At 41.8% G+C, this 20,836-nt stretch overlaps 2 protein-coding genes across 7 annotated transcripts in view; both read left to right on the forward strand.

The window, feature by feature from the left end:
- The first annotated feature begins 325 nt into the window (after positions 1-325).
- Positions 326-10,698, forward strand: LOC135247034 (NACHT, LRR and PYD domains-containing protein 3-like). 4 transcript variants are annotated; one of them, XM_064320333.1, is made up of 7 exons: positions 326-725; positions 2,226-2,336; positions 2,897-3,007; positions 3,510-3,620; positions 4,177-4,246; positions 8,933-9,272; positions 9,985-10,698. In XM_064320333.1, the coding sequence occupies exons 1-7, from the start codon at positions 532-534 to the stop codon at positions 10,413-10,415; spliced, it is 1,368 nt and encodes a 455-aa protein (XP_064176403.1). In that variant the 5' UTR covers positions 326-531; the 3' UTR covers positions 10,416-10,698. The 4 variants fall into 4 exon arrangements, with proteins under 4 accessions (XP_064176403.1, XP_064176404.1, XP_064176405.1 ...); XM_064320334.1 differs by lacking the exon at positions 3,510-3,620 and having other exon boundaries at positions 327-725; XM_064320335.1 differs by lacking the exon at positions 2,897-3,007 and having other exon boundaries at positions 327-725.
- A 33-nt stretch (positions 10,699-10,731) lies between these two features.
- LOC135247033 (NACHT, LRR and PYD domains-containing protein 3-like) overlaps positions 10,732-20,836 on the forward strand; it is a 34,376-nt gene continuing 24,271 nt past the window's right edge. For 2 of the 3 annotated variants that reach the window (XM_064320329.1, XM_064320332.1), the window contains exons 1-3: positions 10,732-11,807; positions 15,384-15,557; positions 18,992-19,165. In XM_064320329.1, the coding sequence (XP_064176399.1) occupies positions 10,810-11,807; positions 15,384-15,557; positions 18,992-19,165 (1,346 nt within the window). In that variant the 5' untranslated portion in view covers positions 10,732-10,809. The remainder of the gene's footprint in view (positions 11,808-15,383; positions 15,558-18,991; positions 19,166-20,836) is intronic. The other variant, XM_064320331.1, reaches the window with a different exon arrangement.

Genomic DNA, 20,836 nt, shown 5'->3' on the forward strand with positions numbered 1-20,836 from the left:
AGACTCAGTGTCGTTATCCTTACAAGGGGAGGGTTAACAAACTACTGATAAGATAAGAAAAGATAAGATAAGATGACACTTTATTAATCCCCGGGGGGGAGAGAGAATTCGGGTGTTACAGCAGCAGAAAGTGAGTACAAAAGAAGCAGAAAAAGCCAAGTATACATAGTCTACATAGTGTACATACTGTAGCATATGTAGTATACATAATATAGTAATAGTAATAAAACAAGTGAAACATGTAAAGGAAAATAAATGACTATTTCAATGAACCCAAGGGTGTCGATAATTGTGACACTTAATTTCTGGAAATAACTATGATCTGAAAAATTTTGGTTGATTCCATTGAATCCTTAATGAAAAGTATTTAGCAAGTTGGACAATCAATATATAGTTTACCACTGACATTCATGCAATACAATTGTTCATCATTATCAATGGTGCAAAAACATTTGAGGTGGCTGTTTAGAACATGTTTAGGGCCCATTTCAGTTCTGGATTGCTTACTGTCAACACCGCGGCGTGTTGTATATGCGTGTCTCTGTGTGTTCAGTGTGTTCTCATTTTGTGTGTTTACAGCTGGGCTGGTTTGGGATAGAACCCACGTGTGGTCTGAACTGGTCAGATGTGTTCCAGTCTCCTGAGATAGAGGGCGCTGTTTATAAAATGAGTCTCTCAGAGGAGCCAGACACCAAAGGAGGAACCGTCAGCACTGACAGAAAGAGGTACAAATGCGTGAACCAGATATTTAATGTGCTGAGAGTTAGAGCTGCAGTGAACAAACACCCCATAGAAACCCTGCATGCAGAACTTTGTAAAGACATCCTCCATGTCCAGAGAATAGTACCAAACAATGCATGCAGGGCTGAATTAGGGCAATATCCACTATTGATTAACATCCAAAAAGGGCAGTTAAATTTTGGAATCACCTCAAAAACAGCGACCCCCAGTCGTATCATTACAAGGCCCTGAAATACCAAGAGATGAGCCCAGAGAAGAGCCACCTCAGCCAGCTAGTCTTGAGGCTTAGTTCACTAACCACCCCTAACGCAAAGCAGCCCCAAGACAGCTCTATACAATTAATTAGAGTCAACCAAATTATAGCAAAACATAAAGAAAATTACATCACCTATTGGGACACACAAACAAAAACACAAAGCAAATTAGAATGCTATCGGGCCCTAAAAAGAGAGTACACTGTGGCAGATTACCTGACCACAGTGAAAGAAACAAAAACAAGGAGAACATTGACAAAAAATAGACTCAGTGATCACAGCCTGGCCATTGAGACCGGTAGACACCGGCAGACCTGGCTGCCCAGAGAGGACAGGCTGTGCTCCCACTGCAATCAGGGGGCAGTGGAGACAGAGCTGCATTTTCTGACACAATGTGAAAAATACAGTGAGGCAAGAAGACAATACTTCTTCAAAATAAAAAGAAATCTACCCTCAATTCGAGACAGTATCAGAGGTAGAGAAGCTGCCATTCCTCTTGGGAGAGAGGAGAGAATGTGTGGCTTTGGCTGCGCAATACACTGCCACTTGCCACAAACTAAGGGACAGTGAGTAATTATAACACATCAGCAATTACAAAATCTTTTTTTTAAATGAATTTTTGGATGGTTTTCTTCATTATTGTTAAATTTTATATTCACTGTTTCACCAAATTTGCACTTCACATTACACCTACTAACATACACAAATACCCCCACACACACATATTTGTACTCTGTTCATATGTTTATTGTTTGTTGTAGCTACGCTTTGGCAATATGTATATGTATGTACGTCATGCCAATAAAGCTTATTTGAATATTTGAATGGAGCTGCAGTAAGAGGATGAGTTTAACTGGAAGCTCTGTCTCCATGTGCTGTGAGTTGTAGCTGCAGTACGACGATGAGTTTAACTCTAAGCTCTGTCTCCATGTGCTGTGAGTTTGAGCTGCAGTAAGAGGATGAGTTTAACTGGAAGCTCTGTCTCCATGTGCTGTGAGTTAGAGCTGCAGTAAGAGGATGAGTTTGACTGGAAGCTCTGTCTTTTTGTGCTGTCAGTTAGAGCTGCAGTAAGAGGATGAGTTTAACTGGAAGCTCTGTCTCCATGTGCTGTGAGTTAGTGCTGCAGTAAGAGGATGAGTTTAACTGGAAGCTCTGTCTTCTTGTGCTGTAAGTTAGAGCTGCTGTAAAAGGAGTTTAACTGGATGTTGTGTCTCCATGTTTTGTTCACAGGGTCCAGGTAGAAAGAGCAGGGTCACCTGTACCCAGCTGTCTGTCTATGAAGAGTGATGGTTCAATGGATCTTCCATTCGCATTCAGAGGAGAGGTCACAAGTGACCAAAGGTAATTAAAGAGGTTCAAATTGACAGTACTGTTGAATTATACTTCAGTGTTACTGGCACCTTTCTGTTATCGGTGGGTGTATTAAGACTTTCAGATCTAGGTGGGGTTAGATCTAGGTTATATTTATTATAAATATTATTATTATTGCTATGATTTAGAGCTGCAGTAAGAGGATGAGTTTAACTGGAAGCTCTGTCTCCATGTGCTGTGAGTTAGAGCTGCAGTAAGAGGATGAGTTTAACTGGAAGCTCTGTCTCCATGTGCTGTGAGTTAGAGCTGCAGTAAGATGATGAGTTTAACTGGAAGCTCTGTCTCCATGTGCTGTGAGTTAGAGCTGCAGTAAGAGGATGAGTTTAACTGGAAGCTCTGTCTCCATGTGCTGTGAGTTAGAGCTGCAGTAAGAGGATGAGTTTAACTGGAAGCTCTGTCTTCTTGTGCTGTGAGTTAGAGCTGCAGTAAGAGGATGAGTTTAACTGGAAGCTCTGTCTTCTTGTGCTGTGAGTTAGAGCTGCTGTAAAAGAAATTTAACTGGATGTTGTGTCTCCATGTTTTGTTCACAGGGTCCAGGTAGAAAGAGCAGGGTCACCTGTACCCAGCTGTCTGTCTATGAAGAGTGATGGTTCAATGGATCTTCCATTCACATTCGGAGGAGAGGTCACAAGTGACCAAAGGTAATTAAAGAGGTTCAAATTGACAGTACTGTTTAATTATACGTCAATGTTACTGGCACCTTTTTGTTGTCGGTGGGTGTATTAAGACTTTCAGATCTAGGTGGGGTTAGATCTAGGTTATATTTATTATAAATATTATTATTATTGCTGTGATTTAGAGCTGCAGTAAGAGGATGAGTTTAACTGGATGCTCTGTCTCCATGTGCTGTAAGTTAGAGCTGCAGTACGAGGATGAGTTTAACTCTAAGCTCTGTCTCCATGTGCTGTGAGTTTGAGCTGCAGTAAGAGGATGAGTTTAACTGGAAGCCCTATCTCCATATGCTGTGAGTTAGAGCTGCAGTAAGAGGATGAGTTTAACTCTAAGCTCTGTCTCCATGTGCTGTGAGTTAGAGCTGCATTAAGAGGATGAGTTTAACTGGAAGCTCTGTCTCCATGTGCTGTAAGTTAGAGCTGCTGTAAAAGGAGTTTAACTGGATGTTGTGTCTCCATGTTTTGTTCACAGGGTCCAGGTAGAAAGAGCGGGGTCACCTGTACCCGGCTGTCTGTCTATGAAGAGTGATGGTTCAATGGATCTTCCATTCGCATTCAGAGGAGAGGTCACAAGTGACCAAAGGTAATTAAAGAGGTTCAAATTGACAGTACTGTTTAATTATACTTCAGTGTTACTGGCACCTTTCTGTTATCGGTGGGTGTATTAAGACTTTCAGATCTAGGTGGGGTTAGATCTAGGTTATATTTATTATAAATATTATTATTATTATTGATATTATTTAGAGCTGCAGTAAGAGGATGAGTTTAACTGGAAGCTCTGTCTCCATGTGCTGTGAGTTAGAGCTGCAGTAAGAGGATGAGTTTACCTGGAAGCTCTGTCTCCATGTGCTGTGAGTTAGAGCTGCAGTAAGAGGATGAGTTTAACTGGAAGCTCTGTCTCCATGTGCTGTGAGTTAGAGCTGCAGTAAGAGGATGAGTTTAACTGGAAGCTCTGTCTCCATGTGCTGAGAGTTAGAGCTGCAGTAAGAGGATGAGTTTAACTGGATGCTCTGTCTCCATGTGCTGTGAGTTAGAGCTGCAGTAAGAGGATGAGTTTAACTGGAAGCTCTGTCTCCATGTGGTGTGAGTTAGAGCTGCAGTTTGAGGATGAGTTTAACTGGAAGCTGTTTTGTTTGCAGGATACTGCAGTTTCTCCAGTCCTGCTTTTTAGAAGAGACGAGTTCAGAGAAATTATCTTTCACAAGACAGGTGAGTTCTGTTTTTTTTTTCCAATTGTTTTTAATTCATTTGTGTTTTATTTGTATTGTAAGTTTCATTTGAATATATAATGCATGTATCATATACCATATATAGAATACATAGTTGAGGCCAAACGTTTACATACACCTAAGCTAAGGACATTCAAACTCTATTTTTTACTACAGCACACATTTCATGTTACCATACATTCCCTGTGTTAAGTCAATTAGGGTATCTACTTCATTTCCATAAGAGGTCTTTTAAAAAAAATAGCTAAGAGACAGATTTATGTCAGCTTCTATGTACTATATCAGATTTTCAGCTATGCACTTAGATAGATTGTCAAAAGCAAAATGTTTGGTTTTTCTAAAAAAATTAACTACTTTTTACATTATGATCAAAAAAAAATATTGTAATTAGACTTTCCAGTGCCAAGTAAATGACCTAAAAGCAAACTACTGCTACCCTCTCTAAGATCTACCCATCGTGACTTTTGCCCCTGTTTGGAAGCCTCATATACCTTACAGTAATCATACAGTGTTGAGTTCTTGAAGCTCATTTACATACTGTAGCTTTCGAACGTAGCTTACGCCGTCCTTTTAGCTGAAACTACAGCTTAGCTATTCTACTGCGTACTGACTTACTTTCACTTTGCGTTTTCACGTAGCGCATGAGTGGAAGCTTAGCGCACACTTTAGTAGAGCTTTGACTATTGGCAAATGCTTTGCATAAAAGATACTGAAGTACTATAAAGGGCACTATATTATTATAAATAGTTAATGATTCGATTTTATATATTTGTCATTTTCCTCCTTGTGATACCAAAAATGCCAAACGTGGAACTGTGTAAAGTGTGGGTATATTTTATTTGTAGTTGTGTAAATGCAGAAATATGAGTGACTTTCCCGGCAAGATTATACAGGTGCAAAAACAATGTTTTATTTTTAGTTGTCCAGCAAGGCAGTGTAATGACCGAGAGGTTTTCATGAGTCAGAGGGGGGCTCGAAGCTGCCTGCACACTTCCAAAAGTGCTGCAGGCAGCCATGCTACCCAGTGAGCCACTAGCGAAGGAGATATATAAGCAGAATTTTGTGGTTTTAAACAAGTGCACTTCTATACATGTCATTTTGCGTGTGCATCCGATGAGTCGTTAGCAAGGTAGCTATAAGGAAGTTTTATACCTACTGGTGAGGCAGGGTTATGAGGGGACAATTTGTTATGGTTGTTAGAGTTACACAGTACATACACCTCAGTGCTCGGCAGTATCCTTGTGCCTGGGAACTTGAACTCATTCGGTTACTTTCTTTCAGACTCTAATGCCAAAGGATTGTAATTATACTGTATTCTAGCCCGAGTTACTGGGACAGGTGGTTTAGGCCCGAGGACTCAGTTCCAGCACCTCAGAAATTCAGAAGTTGTGTGCTATGACACTTTGCACCAATCTGAGAGGTTTTAACATGGGTTCCACGTGTGGCAGATTCCAGATTCTTGTTGTAGCCTGGGGCTGCACTATCAGAGGGGTGGAGACTTGTATCTGCCATGGCACCCAGAGGTTGCGACGTTACATCGGGCTCGGTACTCAGAGGTCCAGTGACCACTAGTACCGGCCTCCATCTCTGAGACTTAAAGGTGTGGTTCCCTCCGGACAGATACTGGACAGTCTCAGCTGCACTCTCAGAGGGGTTGAGACGTGTACCGCCGTGGGACCCAGGCACCCGGGTTTAGTATCAGCACTTATCAGACTCTGCTTTCAGGCTGGAACTTAGGAGCCTAGGCTATGCACCCGGCTTAGCACTGGTCATTTATTTGTTCCTCATAGGCTAGAAACTTAATCCTTTAACCTTACTGCACTCAGAGGTGTTTATACTAAGGCCTAAAGCCTTTAAACTTGTTACTAGACTGGTACTCAGAGGTTTTTATATTAAGGTCTAAAGCCTTTAAACTTGTTACTAGACTTGTACTCAGGTAATCAGTTCCGAGGCTCAAGAACACTTACCACAGTGCCCTGGGACACCGCACCTCTGCTTGTATGCACTGATATTAGTGGGTTAGCATATGGCCGGTGATGCTGTGGACAAAGTAAGGTTATTCACTAAATTATGGATCATACTGAAAACACATATATATATATATATATGTATATAGAAAGTTGAAACATAAGAGTCTTCTCACACATTTAAGTTCTATCATAGATACATTCTAATAAACACACATATATGTCACATACCCAGCATGTTTCCATACGGACAAGAGTATGGTACTCGGAGAATCTGATAAGCAGGCTTCTCCCAGATCTGCTTCCTTGCTCCCCTTAAATGTCATCCCGACCACACCTCCCAAACTCCACGTTTCCCTCAATTTGCCCAAATAAGGCCGAACAGAAGTAGCACTGTGGCTCCACCAACCAGAGATCCCCTTCCCCCTTCTTCCCCTGTAGATACAGGGGAGCCATTATCCAAATGATAGTATTAAGATACTTTGTACGATGGCGCGTGATCTGAAGATTGATTTTGATACCTTTCTTTTGTGGAGGCCCCAGGTGGTGGTTCTTCTATAATCCAGTCACTTATGTAGGCAAATTCATCCCCCTCACTCCTCAATCCTTCAAACACCTTAATTCCTATCATCTTTTCCATATTACCATCAGACCCACATCCAACCAAGCCTCTTCCACCTCATTACATTTTATATTGCCTCAAATGTTTTAATAAAAGCTCATACTGTATTTACAGAACATGTCATGCCCCAGAGTTATTTAGGATTCTGTTTGAGGGTGACCTGACCCAATGACACCATATGAAGGTGCTGTGGCACTGTACGTGAGTGGTGTCCAGCCTCGCCTTGTCCGCCTGGCATGTGCAAGTGGCAGGAGGGTGAGCTGTATGTCCATTGATCCCCAAGTTGGTATGTCCAGAGCCCTATCTTCAAAAGGGCAAGATGGCTGAAGGATGCAGAAGATTGCTCTTCCGCAATAAACGGTGTGATAAACAGTCCCATGCAGGATGCATTGATTGCTTTCCTAGCTGCAGGTCTCATCCTTTAGGCATTTATGGCCCCCACCTGTGTGTAGCAGTTGAACACAAGTAGAAACCAGACGTGACAGAGTCCTTTTTCAGTGGAATTTTGTGATACAGCCCTTTTGCAGTGAATTTTTGCCTTACATAGCTAATGTTAAACTCAGTGAAAATGCAGAAAGACTCTCTAAAGTTTGGGTGCATTGTATTATTTTAGTGCTTATTAATTTAGCATCTGGAGGTGGAACATGGCTGGGAAAAAAGATATACACAATATTCCAATCTGGAGAGGTTTTCAGGATATCTGGGCCCACCTTTGGGAAAACGCATGTCAAATTTTACTGCTTTGTTAAATCCACTTTTTTATTGGTGTTGTATACATCCTGGGGTACGATTGTAAAAAGAAATCTGGTTTCATCCAGTAACTGAAGTATATATAATCACTACAGAATAAAGAAAATACCGAACATTTCTTCTTTGTTTTTCAGGATGAATATGTCCTGTATGTTTACAGAGCGAGACTCCTGTGCGATCAGGGGTTATTTTGGTAGAAATTATTATTTCAAGCTTTGAACCATGTCTGGACTGCATATAGTTTCATATATGGAGATAACAGTACTGCATGGAGATAATGAGGTTTCTTTAAGACAGGGGAGGTTCCTACAAAAAGCCCTGGATTTTAAGTGGGGTTTAAGGGGTTAACTCCTCTAAAGACACAACTTAACATCAAATCCAGTTCTGGAGTGCTGCCTGATCCTCCCTGCCTCACAGAACGTCCAGATTCCTTTAGCAGGTCCCACAAATGGCAGCAGAGGAAGACTCCAAACTGAGACTTTTAAACTGGAAGCATTCAGTTCAGTTAGCATTTACTAAATGCACTGCACAGAGCAACTCCTTTATTATATGGAAATTCATGATTTAGCACAAGTAGTATCTCTAGTATCTGTATTTCTCTTTTCTGGCTGTCACAAACACTCAACACAAAACAAGGATCCTGTTGCGTTTATTTGAGCAACTGTAATACAACACACGCTGTAAAAAAAGTTTGGTTCTCCCAACTAAAACGTTTAAAGTAACTGTATACAATAGCCCTTTTCAGGTTCTGTGCACTACAAACTCTATGATCCAGCGACAATTATTTTATGTTGGCTGAGCAACGATAAATAAGTTGTATTAACTTTGATTTGACAATATTGACTTACATTAATATTGAGGTATTCAGCCAACAAAATATTTTCACTCTTTTTTTTCTCTAAATCTCTAAATATAATAATAAAAATTAATAAAATATTACTACATTTTATATTCAAATACTGTAAGAAAATTACCAAATTCATGTAACTAAATATTTTGCACTGGGCCAACCTAAATAATAAAGGTGTTTGTAGGGAAAAAAACAAAGACAAAATTCTATCTATCCATCTGGTAACATTTTTGTAACATTTATTTAATTATTATTTGATAATAATATGATTAATGGTCCTATTATTATGAATTGACATACTCACCAACCCACCTCTTCATGTGTTTATTTCACACTGATACAGCACACCTCTTCATGTGTTTATTTCACACTGATACAGCACACCTCTTCATGTGTTTATTTCACACTGATACAGCACACCTCTTCATGTGTTTATTTCACACTGATACAGCACACCTCTTCATGTGTTTATTTCAGTCTCTCCTGCGCACTTTGATGAAGCTGAAGAAGGATGAGAAGTTGAAACAGTTTCAGAACCATCTGAGTCAGGATTGCCCAGAATGCTTTAAGAGTCTGTCTGAAGATCCTTCTGTACTGGTTAAGTTTATGAAGATGAAGGAATTGTTCAAAAGTCATCGAATTGAAGGTTACCCAGAATGCACTGAGAGAGAGCAGAAGGATCCTGAGGCCCTGTACATAGTTGAGAAGTTGCTGGAGACCTGTGGCAGTGAGAGGTCTCTGAAGATCACACTCCACATCCTGAGGAACATGAAGCAGAAGGATCTCACTGACTCACTGGAGAGAGATGAGCAGCGCAGTAAGAGTTTTCTCTCATTGCGAATGTGTGTCTATTCAAATGCTGGAATTAGCTATAGCATCCACACTTTCATAATAGTGTTTTACATTGACAACATTACATATAGAAAGTGTCACAACCAATGTGCACACAAAGGCATTTCAATGAAATTATAGCATGAAGCAGTGATTATGGGGGTAAGCAAATGTACATGAGATTAAATGTCCCTGAGGGGGATTCAAAGCAGGAATCTTGTGCTCAAAAGCCAGTGACTAAACCACTGTCCCATTAGACAGACTGCCCCAAGGTTGTATCCAGGGCTAAAGAGCACTCAGGATAACAATATTATATTTTAAAATTACCATGTAACAAAACCTGAGACATGAAGTGTAGAAGCACATTTGAACCCATTTTCAGTGTTTTAATGTTTTTTCCCTTCATCCGTAGTGTACAAATGTGCTTCCTTGCTGATATGATGTATTTATGATGGATTATATTTCAGAGTTATGTAATACTGTGTGAGAAGTGTGTAACACTGTGAGAGAGGTGTGTACAACACTGTGTGAGAGGCATAACATACTGTTAGACTTATGTAACACTGTGATGTGTGTAAAATGCTGTTAAGAATGAGTCTATTAATATTTTTATTGGCAGTTTTAAAAAAATCTGTTATTGAATGGGAAATGTTTATCACATTTTAAACATAATTGTTTCTCATATTTCCTCTCTTCAGATGGATCCATAAAAATAGCCCAAAATTCACTTAAAGCTCATCTAAAGAGGAAATTTGAATGCATATTTGAAGGTTTAGCAAAGCAGAGCAACCCAACCCTCCTCAATGAGATCTATACAGAGCTCTACATGACAAAAGGAGGAAGTGGGGGGGTCAATAATGAACACGAGGTCAGACAGATTGAGACAGCATCCAAGAGACAAACCACACAGGAGACTGCAATCCTCTGCAATGACATCTTTAAGCCTTTACCTGGACAAGAGGAACCCATCAGAACTGTGCTTACAAAGGGCATCGCTGGCATTGGGAAAACTGTCTCTGTGCAGAAGTTCATTCTGGACTGGGCAGAAGGAAAAGCCAATCAGGACATAGATTTCATCTTCACTCTTCCTTTCCGAGATCTGAATTTGAAGAGAAAGAGCATCGTCTGATGCAACTTCTGCAGCACTACTTTCCACAACTGAAAGAGAGCCAAAGTGTTGAAGGTGATGAGGTCAAAGTGGTGTTTATCTTTGATGGTCTGGATGAGTGTCGACTTCCTCTAGATTTCCAAGGTAATGAGATCTGCTGTGATATAACCGAATCATCATCAGTGGATGTGCTGCTGACCAACCTCATTAAGGGGAATCTGCTTCCCTCTGCTCTCCTCTGGATCACCTCCCGACCAGCAGCAGCCAATCAGATCCCTCCTGAGTGTGTCCACCGAGTGACAGAGGTCCGGGTTCAATGCCCACAGAAGGAGGGTACTTCAGGAAGAGAATCAGAGATCAGAACCAGGCCAGCAGAATTATCTCACACATAAAGTCATCCAGGAGTCTCTACATCATGTGTCACATACCAGTCTTCTGCTGGATTTCTGCAACTGTTCTGGGGACAATGTTGGGTGAAACAGAGAGTGGAGATCTGCCTAAAACTCTGACTGAAATGTACACACACTTCCTGCTAATTCAGACTAATGTGAAGAATCAGAAGTATCATGGCACTGATGAGACAGACACAAAGAAGATGTCAGCATCAGATACAGAAATCATCCTGAAACTGGGGCAGCTGGCTTTTCTACAGCTGGAAAAGGGCAATCTGATATTCTATGAAGAGGACCTGAGAGAGAGTGGCATTGATATCAGTGAAGCTTCAGTGTACTCTGGGGTGTGCACAGAGATCTTTAAAGAGGAGTGTGGGTTGTATCAGGAGAAGGTCTACTGCTTTGTGCATTTGAGCATTCAGGAGTATCTGGCTGCCTTGTTTGTGTTTCATTCATGTGTAAATGGGAACAGAAATGTACTCAGAGCAGAAAAATCAAAGTCTCACAGTGAGAGAGTGGAGCTGTCTGAGTTACACAGGACTGCAGTGGATCAGGCTTTAGAGAGTCAGAATGGACACCTGGACCTTTTCCTCAGATTCCTTCTTGGCCTCTCTCTGGACTCCAGTCAGATTCTCTTCAGAGGACTACTGACACAGACAGGAAGCAGATCACCTGGACCAGACCTACAGACACAGACAGAAAGCAGATCACAGAGCATTAAGGAAACAGTCCAGTACATTAAGCGATGTATCAGAGAGGAATCTTCAGCAGAGAGGACCATCAATCTGTTCCACTGTCTCAGTGAACTGAATGACAACTCTCTAGTGGAGGAAATCCAGAATTCCCTGAGATCAGGAAAACTTTCTGATAAAAAGCTGGAACCAGACCAGTGTTCAGCTCTGGCCTTTGTGTTACTGATGTCAGAGGAGATCCTGGATGAGTTTGACCTGAAGGCCTACAACACATCAGCAGCAGGTCGTCAGAGACTGGTACCAGTAGTCAGGATCTGCAGGAAGGCCATGTGAGTATTATGTCATTAATAATATAGATGATTGACAGTGTATTTTCACACTTAATATTTCTAGTGAGAGTAAAGTACAATAAAATTGTCTGGGAAGTGAAATTTGGTATAAATGATAACTTCTGGATCATTTTAACAGTTAGTGCCCTCATTTAAACCCTTTGTGCGCATGCCAAATCTGCCCAATCGTTGCCCATTCACGGGGTACCTTATTTAAAGCTTTATAACTCCAGACGTGAGCATCACAGAGACTTGAATAATGGCTTAAATGAAGAAAGACATCTGTACCATTTACAATACTAACTAAGATTTGTTTATATTCATAATGTAGGAAGAAATAGGCAAAAAAAACAAAATTGAATTTGCTCTTTGTTAGTTTGAAATGAAATACTGAGAGAACCCATATATAAAACAGGTTACACTATACATGTCCTGGATCAAAAACTCCTTGACCACAAGTTCATAAAATCTAAGGGTGGATATGTAGAACTACTATGGATTTATGAAGCAAAAACTAAGCAGTGTATCCAGTGTCTCCAAAACTATCCAAAATGTCTAAATTATGCATTGCTGTAAATCATGTATTTCACTACAATCAACTGTTTTGTCTGAAGAAACTCACTGTTGCATCATTTTCAAGTGGGAATTACAAGATTTACATCGGTACAGAGGCCTAAAATATCTAGGTGTCCTGAAACGTATCCAAAATCTCTCCAAAAATAAATGAAATGTTTTTTTTTCTTTTATAAAGCATATAAATGTGCCCCTTTTGAAGGTTTAAGATGAAGCATTGGTATTAAATTACAAATAATGCAAAAACATTATCACACAATGTGGAACAGTACCTAAATGTGTAATCATTAATTTTTGTATCTTTTCCTGTACTCTACAGTATGTAATGTTTCCTTGTATGGGAATTGGACGACATTAAAACAAATTTAACTGTCCGCCACTATGTTCCAGTTCAGCTCACATCCGATGCATTAAACACAATGACTACTTAGCAACCAATGAACGCTTACATTCCTCTTCTTTATTTTAGAGTTCAGTGAGAAGTATTTTTCATAGCTGTACTGGCATGCCTTCGGCTATTGTTGGCTTTATCTTGTTGCAATGACGGAATACAAATTTTTAGCGGTAACAGAATGTTTTTATGTATGCCCAGATGCGCAAGTTCGGTGATGAATAATGTGTTTCCATTTAAACCAGTCCAGACCAGGTCTTAACTCACAGCACATTTTTCTGTTTTGGTGGCGTTATGAATGCGGCACACATGTGAATGCATGACACAGATGTGAGAAATATTTTATTTCAGTTTGACTGTTTCAAATGCAAGCTGTGCTCATTTACGCAGTCCAATGGCAGCTATTTTTGCAGTGCGTCTGTATGGAGCTAACAGCGTCATTTAGAACTGATCATGTGACAAACTGACACAGTAGCCTCAGTGAAGTGGATTATTTCTAATACCGAATGAATTACATTCTTCATCAAACTGAGATGAATTATTTGTGAAATTTGTAATTATAACAACTGCGCTTCATGAGAGCAGGAGGCTTCAGTGAAAAGCCTGGGAACAGTCAAAAAAGTGTTCATCCTTTACTACTTTCTCCATGCATTAAGCCAGCCACCACCAACTTGTTTTTATTGGTCAATGATTGAGCGACGTTTGGAATGTTAAAAATGTATTTTAGATGCTTGGAAGGGTTGGGTGGTACATTACAATACAGCCCTCAGAAAGTCAGTGCATTCTTTGTGGTGTGCTGTGTTATACACTGTGGTGTGGGGATGGCTGGTTTAAGCAGCCACACCTGCCCTGGGTCAAGCTAATTAGACCTGGCCAATTGGATAATTGGTTAATAATTAGATAATTGGCCAGGCTAATTGGACCCAGGAACAGGAGTGGCTGCACCTGTGCGTAGTGAGGTAATCACTGCGCACAGGTTAAATCTGCATCCCCACCCACTCAGGAGCTTCGGTCATGACTGGTTTACATCTGCTCATTTGGCTTTACCATCTTGCCAAACCCTCGTGGAATAAATGTGGACTGTTTTGAACATCTTCTCCCTGTGTCTCTGTGCTGGAGGCCCCAAGGAAAGCCACTTCGGTGGCCTGTGGCAGCGTGTTTGCCACATGGCGCCCACGTGGGCTCCTCCGGCACAGCAAGAGGCACAGGAGGGCCAGCCAGGAAGCACACTGGACGAGGGCGGCTGAGGTGTTCCCGCCCAGGCTCGGGCGGATCCTCCGGGCCAAGAATGGGAGCGGAAGATGACCAGGGGAGGAAGGAGGCAATCCTCAGCTGGGACGCTGAGGAGCTGCACCTGGCCGAGGAGGCAGGTCAGGGGACGGGCGGTGCACGAGAGGTGGTCGCGCCGTGAGCTGGACTTGGCCGGGAAGGCGGGTCAGCCACGGGCGCCCAGCGGTGGCCGCGCCTTTTTGCTTCCTTTCTCGTCCGTTTGGTTGTTTTTCGTTCTTTGTTTGGCCTGGTTGGTTTGCCCGGAGCCCATGAGGGATAAGCCTGCAGCCGCCTGCCAGCAGAGCCGACTGGCGGCCACCACAGCCACGAGGTTCCTGGGCCCCAGCACCACAAGGCCAGTCCACCAGCCCACCAGCCCAGCCACCCCACCACAGCCCCTGGAACAGCCCAAGCCGGTGACGCCCCCACCAGCCAGCAGAGCAGCCCAGGACTTCCCGTGCTCCAGGAGGGAGGAGGAAGAAGGGCTGCCTTGTCGTACGAAGGAGGGTCACCGCATGTACTGGACTGTTCCGGGCCACCCCCCTGACTTTTTTTTTAATTTTTTAGCGTGTTTGGAGTGTTTTTTGTTTGTTGTCTTTTGGCTTTGTTGGGAGTGTGGGGGTGGGGGTGGGGGAGTAGGCTTCGCCAGGATTCTCCCTGGCCTCAGTTTGGCGTTGGGGGTATGTGGTGTGGGGATGGCTGGTTTAAGCAGCCACACCTGCCCTGGGTCAAGCTAATTAGACCTGGCCAATTGGATAATTGGTTAATAATTAGATAATTGGCCAGGCTAATTGGACCCAGGAACAGGAGTGGCTGCACCTGTGCGTAGTGAGGTAATCACTGCGCACAGGTTAAATCTGCCATCCCCACCCACATCAGGAGCTTCGGTCATGACTGGTTTACATCTGCTCATTTGGCTTTACCATCTTGCCAAACCCTCGTGGAATAAATGTGGACTGTTTTGAACATCTTCTCCCTGTGTCTCTGTGCTGGAGGGCCCCAAGGAAAGCCACTTCGGTGGCCTGTGGCAGGCGTGTTTGCCACATACACTAAATAGCCATACACCTTGGATGTGACACAGACCCCACAGAGTAGACATTACAGGACTTTCATAGGGAGAGAGAAAGAGATTACAGCACACAGAGTGCACGAGAGAGCAGGGACTTGTTGGCTGTGGAGCCGTTTCTCTCGTGAGCATACATTCATCTTATCAAGTGCATGTCTGAAATAAATGAAATTTAGTTGAAGTGGTGAAATGTTTTCTTTATTTTTAATTGTGGTATTAAACAAAAATTGACAGTAAAGAAACAATATTCATAATATACTATATTAACTCTCTGCAGACTGAACAACTGTAACCTCACAGAGGAGTCCTGCGATATTGTGGCCTCAGCTCTCCAGTCATCAAACTCAACCCTGAGAGATCTGGACCTCAACGACAATACCCTGGGAGATGCAGGAGTGAAGCTGCTCTGTGCTGGACTGATGAGTCCAAACTGTAAACTACAGAGACTGGGGTGAGTAGTGCTGTGTACTGTGTGACCTTAACTGTTGTGTCTGTGTAAGGGTTTGAATTTTGTCACAGGGAAGAAAACAAATTTCCTGATTTCATTAATTTTCAAAACCTGTGACCTGAATGTTTGTGTGAATACAATTTAGCATATATGCGTATTGACTGGGGTGTGCTCATATGAAATTATCGCTAGACACTGCACCCTGGAGAGAGAGACACTCTACTGCTGCCATCTAAGTGTTCTCTGACACTTCAACCTCAGTCAGCGTACAAGTGAGCAATTCATGACCTCTGTATTATTTTATCCATCTGGATAGCTCTAGCAGCTATCCCAGAGGAGCTGCACATCCTGCTAGTGAAATTAACAAATATGCCCAGTGAGTAACACAGTAAGGGTGTTACCCCAAAACTTTATTAACGCATACCAACACATAAGCATACCAACAGATAAAAGAAAAAGTAAAAATCGATTCAATAAAAGATGTGTAACACAAAGTCATCAGGGACCTGTCACCATTGAACTTAGCCAGCTTCCTCATTCAGAATAGGCGCTGCTGGCTTTTTTTACACAACATATTGGTGTTACAATCAAAACTCAGCTAATTATCAATTATGATGCCCAAGTACTTATATGACTCAACAATTTCTACATCCTGACCATTCATTTAGTGTTGACAGGGTTGGAGTGATGACGTCTAAAATCAATACACATATCCTTGGTCTTTGTCACATTTAATTCTAAAAAGGCTTCTTGACACCATCTTAAAAAATCATCTGTGACCGGCCCATGGGACATTTCCTCCTCTTTCAGCAGGCTCACTATAACCGTGTCATCTGCAAACTTCACAATGTGATGGTTTTCAAACTCACTGCGGCAGTCATTAGTGTACAGGATATATAGGAGAGGAGAGAGGACACAGCCCTGGGGAGAGCCAGTTGATGTAAAAGTTAGTCCAGAGAAATGTCCATTCACTCTCACTCTCTGAGATCTGTTGGTGAGGAAGTCCAAGATCCAGCCAACAATGTTAGTGCCCAACCCAAAACGCTCAGCAAGCTTCTGCACCAGCAGGTGAGGCTGTATGGTGTTAAAAGCTGATGAGAAGTCCACGAACAACAGTCTGGCATGGTTCTTACTACCCTCTAAGTGCTTATAGATGAAGTTGAGCAGAGTTATAGTTTCATCCTGGACCCCCCCGTTGGTTCGATATGCAGACTGTAACGGGTCGAGATGATGCTTCGTCCTATCCAGAAGTTCCTTTTTAATCAACTTTTCAAATGATTTCATAACAAGAGAGGTCATGGCTACAGGCCTGTAGTCATTCAGAGTCTTAGGGTGGCTATTTTTTGCACTGGGAACTATTGTAGATTGTTTCCATAGTTCAGGGACCGTTTGCTGACAGAATGACATATTAAAAATATAATTAAAAATAGGGCCTATTTGATCACACTGTCGGGACAGCATCGGCTCTGTTATCAGGGCCAGGGCTAGTTCGGCTTTACATGTTTAAAAGTATTCACAACACTGTGTACAGAAAAGGAAGAGACAGATTGACTAGAGTTCAGTAGGTTGTGTTTTAAAACAGCAGTTTCGTTGCTAAAATCATGCACATCAAATCTTGAATAAAACATATTAAATTCATGAGCCAGATCCAGATCTGATGGAAAGCCTTCTAAAGCCACCCTTTTCTTTACTTTGTCATTTAACCCAACCATGGTCCTGACACTGTCCCAGGCTGAGCCTAAACTGTTCTTGCTCAGTTTGAATTCAACCTTTTGTTTGTAGCCCAATTTAGCCCTCTTAATTTCACGTTTAATCTCTTTTTGTAAAACATTTAGCTCAGAGAAATTATCTTGCTTAAATGCACGTTTTTACTTGTTTAATAACACTTTAAGGTGTTTACTCACCCAGGGTTTACTGTTCGGATAGATCTTAACTACCTTTTCAGGGATAACAATGTCCTCGCAATATGAGACCCATGAGCTGACCACTTCTGTGAGTTTGTTAATGTCCTGAGATGATTCGATGAACTCCTCCCATGCCGTGCAGTCCAGACAGCCTTGCAGCGTCAGCGTTGCCTCCTCCGACCAGTTTCACCTTTCTGGTGAACACTTTCCCCCTCTGTAGGCATGTGTGATATGCTGGAGTAAGTTGCACACAGTTGTGGTCAGCCGTGCCCAGCGGGGGGAGTAGGACGGATTTGTAAGCTCCTTGAATTGAGCCATAACACTGGTCTAGTATCTTGCCATTTCTGGTGGGGCAAGACACATATTTGTAAAAGCTCCTGAGAGTTTTGTCCAGCGAACAGTGGTTGAAGTCTCCCAGAATTAAATTAGGAGCATCGGGGGACAGCAACTGTAGTTTCTGCACAATCTGTAGGATCAGTTCAGAGGCGATGCTTTCGTTTGCCTTGGGGTGAATATAGACCACAGTCACAAAAATCTGCGGAAATTCCCGAGGCAGGTAGAATGGACGCATGGAAACAGAAAGCAGTTCAGTATCCTTGGTGCTTAGTCTCTCTCTTACTAGGGCAGTTTTGCACCAGCGTTCATTAGTTTCCATTTAAACCAGTCCAGACCAGGTCTTAACTGACAGCACATTTTGCTATTTTGGTGGCGTTATGAATGCGGCACATATGTGAATGCATGACACAGATGTGAGAAATATTTAATTTCAGTTTGACTGTTTCAAATGCGAGCTGTGCTCATTTACGCAGTCCAATGGCAGCTATTTTTGCAGTGCATCTGTATGGAGCTAACAGCGTCATTTAGAACTGATCATGTGACTAAACTGACACAGTAGCCTCAGTGAAGTGGATTATTTCTAATACTGAATGAATTACATTCTGTCATCAAACTGAAGATGAATTATTTGTGAAATTTGTAATTATAACAACTGCGCTCACCCCTATGAGAGCAGGGAGGCTTCAGTGAAAAGCCTGGGAACAGTCAAAAAAAGTGTTCATCCTTTACTACTTTCTCCATACATTAAGCCAGCACACCACCAACGTGCGTTTTATTGCTCAATGATTGAGCGAACGCTTGGAATGTTAAAAATGTATTTTAGATGCTTGGAAGGGTTGGGTGGTACATTACAATACAGCCCTCAGAAAGTCAGTGCATTCTTTATGGTGTCCTGTGTTATACACTAAATAGCCATACACCTTGGATGTGACACAGACCCCACAGAGTAGACATTACAGGACTTTCATAGGGAGAGAGAAAGGATTACAGCACACAGAGTGCACGAGAGAGCAGGGACTTGTTGGCTGTGGAGCCGTTTCTCTCGTGAGCATACATTCATCTTATCAAGTGCATGTCTGAAATAAATGAAATTTAGTTGAAGTGGTGAAATGTTTTCTTTATTTTTAATTGTGGTATTAAACAAAAATTGACAGTAAAGAAACAATATTCATAATATACTATATTAACTCTCTGCAGACTGAACAGCTGTGACCTCACAGAGGAGTCCTGTGATATTGTGGCCTCAGCTCTCCAGTCATCAAACTCAACCCTGAGAGATCTGGACCTGAGGGACAATAACCTGGGAGATTCAGGAGTGAAGCTGCTCTGTGCTGGACTGATGAGTCCAAACTGTAAACTACAGAGACTGGGGTGAGTAGTGCTGTGTACTGTGTGACCTTAACTGTTGTGGCTGTGTAAGGGTTTGCATTTTGTCACAGGGAAGAAAACAAATTTCCTGATTTCATTCATTTTCAAAAACTGTAACCTGAATGTTTGTGTGAATACAATTTAGCATATATGCGTATTGACTGGGGTGTGCTCATATGAAATTATCGCTAGACACTGCACCCTGGAGAGAGAGACACTCTACTGCTGCCATCTAAGTGTTCTCTGACACTAAAACCTCAGTCAGCGTACAAGTGAGCAATTCATGACCTCTGTATTATTTTATCTATCTGGACACTGACTCTAGCAGCTATCCCAGAGGAGCTGCACATCCTGCTAGTGAAATTAACAAATATGCCCAGTGAGTAACACAGTAAGGATGTTACCCCAAAACTTTATTAATGAGGCCAATGCAGTGATTGGTTCTTACAGAGATGCACACTTCAGTCAGCGTATAAGTGAGCCATGTAGTTTGGTGCAGTGTAAGAGAAAACAGTTTATCATATGAAAAAATATGAAATTTGCCGATAACCAGGAATAGACAGCTTTAACAATGTTAAGAGGCAATCATCCGGATGGATTTTCCACAAAGATTATACAGATGCAAAAGCAATAGTTTAAATGTTCAATTGGGATGGCAGGTAGGGTATGCCATCCCGCCAAGTTACGCCTTGGCGGGGTGGCATGCCCCATACCTATACAGCCCAGAGAGTTTGGCACTTTTCAGGGTTCCCTTCAAAAATAACTGCAATGGCCACAGATTCTCAGCCCTTAAAAAACATTCATTTCTGTACCTTCTGACCTCATTTCAACAGACAGAATTCACAAACAATGTCACACATCCGCACAATAATGCCCCAAACTTAGGGGATTTTGTGTTTTTTCCTTCTTCTTCTTCCTGCCTGATTACATCATCACAAATGCTCCAGGCCCAAAGAATACATCTCCCCATTGGGAATTTTGGTATATCAGCCAATAGAAACATCAGATACACACACAAATATACAAGTACACGTTTAAAAGTACAAAACTTTGCAGCCATAATGTCTGCAATCTTTTAGCTCACTGGGTTGCCGTTGGAACTTTTTGTAACAGATGCAAGTTCATCGCCCCTCGGACTCATGCGATCCTCTAACTAATTACACTGGATTGATGGCTAACTAAAAATAAAACATTTAAACTATTGTTTTGGCATCTGTAAAATCCTTGTGAGAAACTCATTTATATTTCACAAATCCAAATAAAATACACCCACACATTAGACAGTTCCACCTTCACCTTCAAGTTTTACATTAGCTACCTTGCTAAAGATACAACAGATCTTGTGTATAATGTTACTACAGATGGCTCTGAAATTAAGCACTAAAATCAGTGATGCATTTCTGTCTGGTAGGTAACATTACTGGTTGTACAGAAACTGGCGCAAGATAATGACTTCTCCATGCCTGGTATATCGCTTTTTTAATAGTCAAAATGGTTGCATTGTGCCAGTACTGGTTCTGTAACTACTTCTTAACTAGACTACTATAGCGACCCTGCAATGCCATATTTCTAAATTAATGTTAGCTAGCCCTATATATATCCTCTACTGACATGCAGACAATTAGTAGGTCTGTCATGTACAATAGCCCATCAAAACCACTTTCATTTAAAAAT

This window comes from Anguilla rostrata, unplaced genomic scaffold, assembly GCF_018555375.3.
Source record: "Anguilla rostrata isolate EN2019 unplaced genomic scaffold, ASM1855537v3 scaf1043, whole genome shotgun sequence".
NCBI lineage: Eukaryota > Metazoa > Chordata > Actinopteri > Anguilliformes > Anguillidae > Anguilla > Anguilla rostrata.